This window comes from Pteronotus mesoamericanus, unplaced genomic scaffold, assembly GCF_021234165.1.
Source record: "Pteronotus mesoamericanus isolate MK-2021 breed Mesoamerican mustached bat unplaced genomic scaffold, CSHL_Meso_final contig_78, whole genome shotgun sequence".
NCBI classification, from domain to species: Eukaryota; Metazoa; Chordata; class Mammalia; order Chiroptera; family Mormoopidae; genus Pteronotus; species Pteronotus mesoamericanus.
Window position 1 is genome coordinate 3,223,906 of NW_026555258.1, and position 9,448 is coordinate 3,233,353.

Genomic DNA, 9,448 nt, shown 5'->3' on the forward strand with positions numbered 1-9,448 from the left:
GTGAGAAGGCACTGTGGCTCCACGGGGCTGCGGCACCCGCAGGAAACCGGCTAAAAGCTGCCTGTGTCTCCCCCACACTGAAACCACTAAGTCACTGTGGAGAAAGAAGTAACTTTTTTTTTTTTTTTTTTTTTTTTTTTTGCATTGCCTAGGTTTCTGGCGAGTTTGCAGAGATTGAATGTAGCCATCACACGAGCCAAGTACAGCCTCTTCATCCTCGGACATCTGAGGACCTTGATGGTAGGTGCAGCTTTGGTGACCAGGGAACTCGGGAGTTGACCTGTTGTCGCTGGTAGTGGGCTGAGGTTAGTTTTTATTGTCCCTCAGCGTGGAAATGGTGTCAGGGATCCAAGGAGACATGAAATAAGGAGCCTCTTCCCAGCTATCTGTCCCCCAGCAGCTGTTCCCGGCAGCTTTTGTCGCGGAGGCCACTCACCTGGCTCAGCCCCGGGCCCAGGTGGCCACCGCATCCTCTCAAGATGACCTGTTAAAAAAAAATTGTATCTTCATTCGAGGATTCTTGAAACGATGTGTGGCATATTGGAACTACTAAACGTGGCTGTTGTTGGCCTGGCTTGACACCAGTGAGGGGCACAAGCGTGTGCTTGTGTTTCTTTCTGCTCCTGCGCATCCGGAACAGGGCGCAGGTGCTCCTCTTGGGAAGGCGTCAGTGGGGTGGGTTTGGTAGAAAGACAGGCAGCGTGATTTGCTGACTTCACAAGTAGTTAAAGACATATTTGCTACTTGTCTTATTAGGGGTAATAACTTTCCTTTTTCTAATTTTTCTGAGTCATGAGTTACCTTGGGAGAGATTTCCCCATTTTTTTGTTAGCACCACCAGAGGGCGCTCAAACACAGTCTTTCTCTTTCAACTCTTACCAACTCTGGGGTCTTCAACTGTTGTTTGTGTACCCCCTTGAAATAATTTTTCAAGGCTGTGTACCTCCCATTTTAAGTATTTCCAGAGGCTTTGTTTCTAATGTATTACAAATACTGACATTTTACAATGAAGCTTTTAGAAATAAATCTAATACATCACTCTTAAGTGCATGCGATAGGATAGAGATTAGTGTTGTCTTTTCTGCTCTTCCACATTGAATTTCCATTCATTCTTGTTGAGGATAAAATTTAGTGGTGTTATACATTTTTATAGTTAAAAATCCTGTTCTCACTGTTGCTTCTCTGCCACACAAATTTATATACAAATTGAAAGTTAAAGTTTTTCCATAGCTCTCTATGTGAAGTGTGAAGGGCGCACAGAACTGCTCTGTACTTTTTTTTTTTTTTGCAAATTCCTGTGAAATCTGTAGTTACCCTCAGGTAAAAGGCTTTTTAAAAAATAATTTCCTGTGACCATGAGGATCTGAATGTTAAACGATTTACTGTCAACTGAATAATTTATTGCAATTACTCTTTTTACGCAGCTGGATTTTGATAATGTTTAAACCTGAGAAGTGTCGTTAGAGCTGTGTCTCTGAGCGGCGCCCATGCTAAAGGGGCTCGCATGGGCAGCCGGGTCTGTGCTGCCCCCTTCATTGGGCGCCCAGGCGGTTTCTCTTGGGGTGGACGTGCACCGCCGGGGTCGAGAAGGACGGAGTGGAGGGCGGGGGAGCCCACGAGGACACAGGAGGCTGAGTTTGGAAACTGATTCTTGCACAGCGTCTTACACCCCAACCCCCCCTTCGAAAGTCTTTTTTGAGCCCCAGGGTCACACTTGCACAAATTTGAAGACCACTGACCTCCTGCTGCGACATTATCTTCACGGCCAATTTATCATTTGGGCGTTCCAACTGTTGTTGCCCTTGGGGCTGCTTTTTAGTTGTTATTGTTCTTTAGCTCAGTTTCCCTTATGGAAATGGAATCAGTGATGAAGGCCCGTGCCTCAGCTACGGGGTGGGACTCGCTGGAGCTTTCCCAGGTGCGAGGAGGAGATGCAGCCCCGGAGCCTGGTGCTGCGCCCCGGGGCCTGTCAGGTGCGCTTGATGTGCGTGACTTCCTTTCGAGCTCACAGGAGCTGCGTGGAGCCCGCCTGGGCACCGTTGTCGATCCAGCCCAGGACACCGTCTGTTACGACGTGCACCGTCTGGTGTGCTGCTATTAAACTCTGACAGAACGCTTGATTTTCACCTAAAACTTTCTTTCACATTTATTGAAGGAACTGTTTTAGACTTAATTTAGACAGGTTTTTATCACATCACTCGTGCTGGTACATAAAAAATACAAATAAAGTGAGTAGGTTCAGACATCCCTAGAAGTAACTCACTTTCAGTATCGGACACTCATCACCTGCCCGCCCAGGGCGCGTGTGCTTACCTGTGCGCACACTGCCGCGCCGTCAGCAGGGTCGGCCGCCGCGGCCTCCGGGGCTCGCTTCCAACCCCTGCCTCCATCCTCCAGGGTCTGGGGCTGGGACATCCTGCCTGAGCAGGAGGTCTCCTTGGACAGGCCTTGAGGCGAGAGCCGGGATGCGCTCCCTGTGCAGTTGGTGGTGGCCTGAGAGTCCGGGGGTCATCGGGGCTTGGCCCCAGATCCTCCTCCAGGAGCCCGCGCACGGGGTCAGAGCCGGGGCAGTGTGAAGCGGTGAGCATTTAGAACCAGTCCCGTAAAACACTGCTATTTACAGGTGAGGAGCCAGCTCAGAGAAGTCCAGTGACCTGGTCCCGCCGAGTGGACACCACGTATGCGGTGACCCCGCACCGCCCGCCTCCTGGCTGGCCTACGGGGCTCAGGGCAGCGGGCCCCTTCCTCTCTCCCTCCCTCTTCCAGCCTGTGTCTGTCTTTCTCCCTCAGGCCCCCTCTGTCCTCTACTTAACTGCTGAGGATGCTACTGCAGGGAGGAGAGGAGAGACGTGCCGTCAGGGCAGGGCGGGGGTTCTGTCCTCGGAGGCGCTTGTGTCGCCTCAGCTCCTGTAGGAAAGGGGCCGGAGGCGGCCCGGTACATGTCCTGGGGGTGGGGTTTCAGTGGATTAAGATGTAAGATGGTTCCGCCCTTTGGAGTTTGGGCAGCCTTTGGGAATTCAGTGAAAGCTATGGACCATTTTCTAGAATAGTCATAGGCACTCAAAAATTAGGGCTTCCTGAAGCCAAAGTCTCCCTGTTCTGATGTCATTAGCCTGGCCAAGAGAAAGGTGAGACTGGATCTGCCACTCTGAGGGGTCTCCTGGGGTGACGGAGGTAGGTTCTCCGCACTGTCCAGTACACGGATCTCTGGTCACGCCGAGCACTTGAAATGTGGCTGGTACCACTGAATTCTTGTTTGTATTTCATTTAATTAGGTGATACTGAAATAGCTCCGTGAGGTTGCTTCCCAGGTGCAGGGCTGCACACGGTCGCTGTCCCTCGCCTGTGATGACCTCTCTCTTTGGGGCCTCATCCGGCCGCGTGCCAATGGCTTTTCTTTGCAGCCTTGTCTGACAAGTAATGGGTTCTGGAGAATCTGTTCGTGAAAGCCTGCGGCTTTCTTTGTCCAGAAACAAAGCTGCACCCCCATGCTTCCTGAGCAAGTGAGTGAATATTGGGGTGTAACTCTCCTTCCTTTTGATTTCAAGGACAATCAGCACTGGAACCACCTGATTCAGGACGCACAGAGGCGTGGTGCCATCATCAAGACCTGCGACAAAAACTATAAACACGATGCAATGAAGATCCTGAAACTGAAGCCCACGCTGCAGCGAAGCCTGACCCACCCGCCTTTGCTAGCCCTGGAGGGGTTCAGCCCCCAGGGCGGCTCACCCAGCAGCAAGCCAGACAGTGAAATCATCAAGGCGTTGTTTGCGTCTTTCCTCTACCCCACAGCCCCTGACCCTAAGGAAGCTGCTGTTACTGTTGCTGCAAAGGACCCTGAGAGGCCTCCTGGGAAGGACCAGCTTCGGGACCCACGACTGCTTAAGAGGTTGGGCCTGAGCTCTGAAGCCCAAGGGAGATGCCTAAGGGATCCAGAGCCCTTGAGCCCCCAGCATCACGGAGCCACGCCTCCCTTGGGCGAGCCGAGCTGCCCTGTGAGCCCCCAGGCTCTGGGCGCCACCGGGGAGTGGTCCTCAGCCTCAGGGAGCAGCCACAGGCCGCATGTGCCATGGGACCCTCCAGCTGCCAGCGCTGATGCCGCACGTAAAAGTGTGTGTGACCGGGAACGGGAGCCCAGCTACCGAAGGGACAGCAGAGCTTCCAGGGACCGGGACCGGGAGATGCCCAGCCCTGTGAGCCACCACACCAGGAGGAACTCTGGCCGGGACAGCAGGAGGTGGGAGAAGGAGGACAGCAGCGCAAAGAGAAGGAAGCTGTAGTGCAGCCGTTGCCGCGGGTGGGCCCCAGGCGCCGCTGCAGGCCTCCGGCGCCCTCCCCCTGCCGGCCAGTGGGACTGTCCCGAGGAGACTTGTTCCCTTAGAGGAGAGAGTGTGCTGTTGGGGTTGGGGAGAGCTGGCCTGACCCTGAGCCTGCGGCCACCTTCAGCGCTTTTTTGTGGGTTGCAAACCCTCCCAGAGGGCGTGTGCACATCAGCCACGAAGCCCCTGAGGCCGCAGGCTTGAAATGTTCATCTTGTTTTCCTTTGAAAAGGTTAGGTTGGACCCGAGTGGGTGTTACAAAAGTTGAAATGTATATTTGTATAGCAAATAGCAAAAGTCTTTTAAAATTTAATGTAGTAGGCCGCTTTTCTTCCCCCTGCCTAAAATGTTGATCGTTTTCACCAGAACCAACGTTCTTTTTGAAACAGAAGGAAACTCAGGAAGAGGGCAGGTCCTCGGAGCCCTTGTGAGACGGGTCTCTGACAGGTCGGGCCGTGTCTTCCTGAGGGACCTGGTCGCAGGCAGCCTGGGGGTCCCGGGCGAGGCGGGCCGGGCGGCTGCCGTAGGCAGGGGGGAGACACCCTGCTCCAGCGGAAGGCTGCAAGGGGGCGGCCATCCTCGGAGTTGAGAGCCAGGGGGAGAGCCGGCATTTCCTGTGTCTTCGGAAACTACCTCAGCCTGTGGAAACGCGTGGGGGCGCGGCGTATCCGGCAAGAGGGGCTGGGCCTTTGTGGCACAGAGTGGCTGTAGTGAGTGGGGGGTGTGAGAGACGGGCAAGGGACGGGGGCCGAATCTCAAGGCCAGTGTTCCACACCCGTGAGTGACGGCTGGCAGGTGCTGCAGCCGGACGGGGCGGTGGGGGGAGGGGCGGGCGCTCCGGACCAGCTGATCATAGGCAGGAAGCCAGCCCCGGGGGGCGAAGAGCCCGTTTGAAAATTTTAAGCAAAAAGGGCTTTGTGTGAATGAGAAATTTCTACTGAAGTAAGTTACTAAGCTCTTTAAAAAGCAGTGTTTGGTTGCCACAGGTCTTAAACGCTGTGCTTTCCCATGACCTGTGTCCCCTCTTGGTGTCCAGAGGGGCACGCCCGTCACGCAGGGAGCACGGTTCCCGTTGCTGGGGAGAGTCGTCCTTGGCCGAGCCTCGGAGGGCGGGCGGGCCACCGTCAAGGGCTGAGCTGCTCGCAGGTGCCTTGGGCAGGAAATCTCATTGCTCCTTGAAGATTACTTTCCTGCTGTCCTGGTAGAACGCTGCCTTAAGCAGACACTTGGAGTGGTGGCCACGTAGAATCTAAAAACGCTGCAAGCTTGTGGGGGGGCAGGACGAAACTTGCAGCGAGGGCCGTCAGCGCCACCGCTCTGCTGCTCTAGCAGGCGGGCTAGGAAACAGGTGGCCCTGGGACGCCACCGGCAGTGGTGTTTCCGGGGAAGTGCAGTGCCTCTTCACCGGCGCGCTCCCCGGTCGGCTCGCCTGGCCCGGTTTTGCGCCCACGTAAGCGGCGATGCACACGCTCCCTCCCACGGAGCAAGCCTGGGCCCTGCCTGCCTCTCCCGGCAGGACAGGCACACCTGATCTTGCACTTGACACTAGTCCTTGTTCACTTGGTAAAAGCATTTGCATAAAGCCTTTCACATGTGTCTGTGTGGCCTTTCTCGACGCGGCTGTTGCAGCAGCGTTGCTGTGGGCAGCCAGCTCGCCGCCAGCCACGGGGTGAGCGAGGGCTCTCGGCTCCACCCCCGGTCTCCTCTCACCACGAATGTATCCCACTCACTGCCGCTGCGTATCTAACTTGCCTTCAGTTTATTGTGCATACTTTATGTAGTTACACATTTCCATGTATTACCAGGAGCAAATTTTGATAATCTGTAAATGAGTTTTATAACCAAAATGTACTATTTTCTGAAGCTATTTGTGCACATAATTTTTTGCTGTAGCTTTGACTTTTTCTATGCTCTGAATTCCTAGCAGGGATTTGGCAAACATTTGACCTGTTGTCTTTGTTAAAACCTAAATTTTAAGATGAAATAGCAGAATTAAAAAGCAGAAACCCAACTGACAGGCTAGGAGCTCCATGTCACTGAACCGAGGCGCAGTGCACCTCCCGCCGGGCCTGCTGTCGGGTTCCTTCCAGCCCCTGCCCCTGGCTCCCCAGCGCTCCTTGGGGTCGCATTCGGGAGGTGGGAGGTGATGAGGTGCCCAGGCCGGCCAGCCACAGGGGTGCGTCAGCTGCTGCGGTTTCGTGCACCAGGAGTACATGCCTCCCACCCCCCCAGTTAGGCTGAGGTCGGGGCCTGCGGGCGAGCAGCCACCCACACAGCGACCCACAAAAGGAGCTCCTGGGGCACCGCCGATGGGGGGCAGGGAGGGGACAGCCAGGCCCCGGGCTGCTGGCTGCTGGCTGCTGGCTGCAGACTGGAATGTGTTGTAAAAAAGTGGTAGCTTCAAGGAGTGCGGTGACGCCGGCCGGGCCATGCCCATTGAATGGTGCGTGCCCTCAGCCTCGGTGTCACTGTCCCCAGAGCAAGCAAGCAGACGGCCTCACTGGGGCTCACTCAGGCTCATCCCAGGCGTGTGCGCAGGTTGCCCGGGAGGGTGAAGTGACGTCGGGGAGTCACGGGGCACAGTAAATGCACCCCGACCTGCTGAGGCGTGCCCTCGGGGTTGTGACACTGAGGGGCTGCTTACAGCCCGGGCGGTGCTCTCTAAAGTTCCTCCCAACCAGCCCGTGCGGGCACCACCTCATCCCGGCTTTCACTGTTCATTGATGGAGGAATAAATAATGCAGGGAGGAAACTAAAATTTAGCTTCAGGTCGGGTAAAACTCAGTGCTGTGCAGCACCATGAGGCAGTGGCCGAGCACGCAGGATTCCTCTGGACCCTGCAAGGACCTGAGTTTCTGTCACTCCTCCCTGCACAGAGGGCGCTCGCCAAGTCTGACGGCGTGCGCAGCGCCCGCGGTGCGGCAGGCAGCGGTCCCACGTGCCGGTCTCCTCACAGCTCGGGCCCGTGCGCTGCGCGCACAGCCTCCGTTTCCAGGCAGCCGCGCTGCAGAGACAGTCACTGGAAGGTGGTCGGCCGCGCGCACTGAGGAGTCACGGGGGGGCGAGGGGGTGCTGCTGAGCTCCTGCTGCTGCTGGGCCCTGCCCTAGAATTTCTGAGTGACCTGGGGCCGAGCAAATAAGGGTCAGCGAGGTGGGGCCGAACTTGTGACCTGGGGCCTGTGTGTGCACGCAGTGGTCCTCGCCGCTGCCCGGCACGCCCCAGCACTTGGAGCTTTCTGTCCAGTCAGTCACGTCAGAGCACACGGGAGACCGATGAGAGGGAGAGGCCGGTGGCCGGTGACGAGTCGAGCACCACGAGCTCACCACAGCGGCGCGAGCGTTGGACGGTTCTAGCAGGAAAGGCCGCTGCCAAGCGCGTGGGGCCCGCGCCCCCGTGGTGGGGGGAGGAGATGGGCAGGGCAGCCGACGGCGACTGCGCCGCAGCGTGGGGGGCGCTGGGCGCGCCGGCTGGTTGGGTCCCTACCGCCGCGCTGTGCTGCAGGTCGTGTTCTGAACGCCGCCGTTCCACACACCAGGGGTCTGAGGCACAGAGACTGAGCGCTGCCCAAGGTCGTCCACGTGGCCGGACCCCAGAATGTGCGCCCTTCTGCCTTTGGAACCACCTTCCGCCGCAGGGGAGAAATGTGGGCATGGTCTGCTGTGACTTGGGCCACCAGCAACACAGCCTGGGTGACTCCAGGCGCCTGGCTGGGCCCGGTCACGCCCCAGGGGCACCTGGGCCAGGGCGGGACACATGCTGCCAAGAGCCAGAGTCCCTTGGCCAGCAGGCCCTGGGCAGGGAGAGGCACTAGGAGGGGCCAGAGACCCAGAGGGCCGCCCCCCCTGTTTTAAAAGACCGCCTTTGCGGCTCAGGATAACCTTGCCAAGTGCTGCAGCGCAGGCTGGAGGAAGGTGTGTGTGTGAGACAAGGCTATTAGTATTAAGAAAAAGTAAAATGGAAAAGGGGACGGCTGTGTGGTTCTGTGTCACCAACTTAGGCTTCTGTGCCAAGACTGGGTTTGCATCTGGACTCAGCCTCTCTCGGGCTGTGTGACCCTGGGCAACCTGCCTGCCGCCTCTGTGGACTGTTTCCTGGGCCCTTCCTCTGGTCAGGGGACGGCAGCCCCCCTCCCAGATGGGGTGGGAAGTGCTGGGCACGGACCCACAGGGCAGGGCACGGGGCGGGGCAGCGGGGAGGCCGCAGGGAAGGCCGTGGGCCCTCCCCGTGCACCTGTCCGGCTGCCTCCCCGGCGGCCTGGGGCGCCTGAGACCCTTCAGGTCTCCTTCCTACCGGGACCACCGGCGTTACTTTTGGGTGCAGCGCCTCAGCTCTGTGACCCAGCCCAGCAGCGGCTCCCCCAGTAGGGCCCGCTCCCCGCCCGGAGCCAGCAGAGCTGAAGCAGGCCCGGGGAAGCTGTCTGCACGCGGCTGTGTCTCACAGAAAACCACTAGCGTGCTCATCAGGAAATACTAACAAGTCACTAGCTCTGGAGGAAGAATTGTGGGTGATTTTAATTTAAAAATTGCCATCTCACCTTTCTGTATTTCTCACTTCTCTACAGCCCTGATCCGTGTTTTAAAAAGGGAAAATTAGCAAGCAAAGCTTTTCTTCCCCGGGCCTTTTCCCTTAACTCCTCTGGCCCAGGGTGTGCTGGCGTCCCCCAGGGCTGGGCGGGGCCCGGGCTGCTCCCGGCCCCCAGAGACGCGGCCCGGCCGGCCGGCCGACCCGGCGGTGGCAGCAGAGGCAGAAGCCACAGGCGCAGCAGTCCGCTTACTGGGAGGCGGAGGCGGGGGCTGCGGGGCCGGGGGCATGTCCCCTGACAGCAAAGCCACTGCAGGGGGGAGGCGGAGGGGGCCGCTGGGGTCCAGCCCTGGCGGGCACCGCGTGCCGGGGCACTGGTCTGGGCTAAACCCTGGGCTCTGGAATCAGGCTGTCCCGCCGCGACTTCTCCGTGAAGGGAACTGTGGCGCTGAACAGCACTGTGCACCCTGGCTGCGCGTCCCAAGGCGGGAATGGGGGCCTCTTCTCTTTGTCTCTCAGAACCCCATGTCAGAACAGCTCCAGGGACAAGGGCACTCCGGCTGAGAAGACGCTGGGCTATGACCTTGGGCTCTGCTAACCTCCT

The 9,448-nt window shown here is 57.9% G+C and overlaps 1 protein-coding gene across 4 annotated transcripts in view; it reads left to right on the forward strand.

The window, feature by feature from the left end:
• The window catches only part of SETX (senataxin), a 54,970-nt gene extending 49,990 nt beyond the window's left edge, over positions 1 to 4,980 (forward strand). For all 4 annotated transcript variants that reach the window (XM_054584188.1, XM_054584187.1, XM_054584189.1 and 1 more), the window contains 2 exons: positions 153 to 240; positions 3,549 to 4,980. In XM_054584188.1, coding sequence (XP_054440163.1) covers positions 153 to 240; positions 3,549 to 4,283 — 823 coding nt within the window. In that variant the 3' untranslated portion in view covers positions 4,284 to 4,980. The remainder of the gene's footprint in view (positions 1 to 152; positions 241 to 3,548) is intronic.
• Positions 4,981 to 9,448: the final 4,468 nt, after the last annotated feature.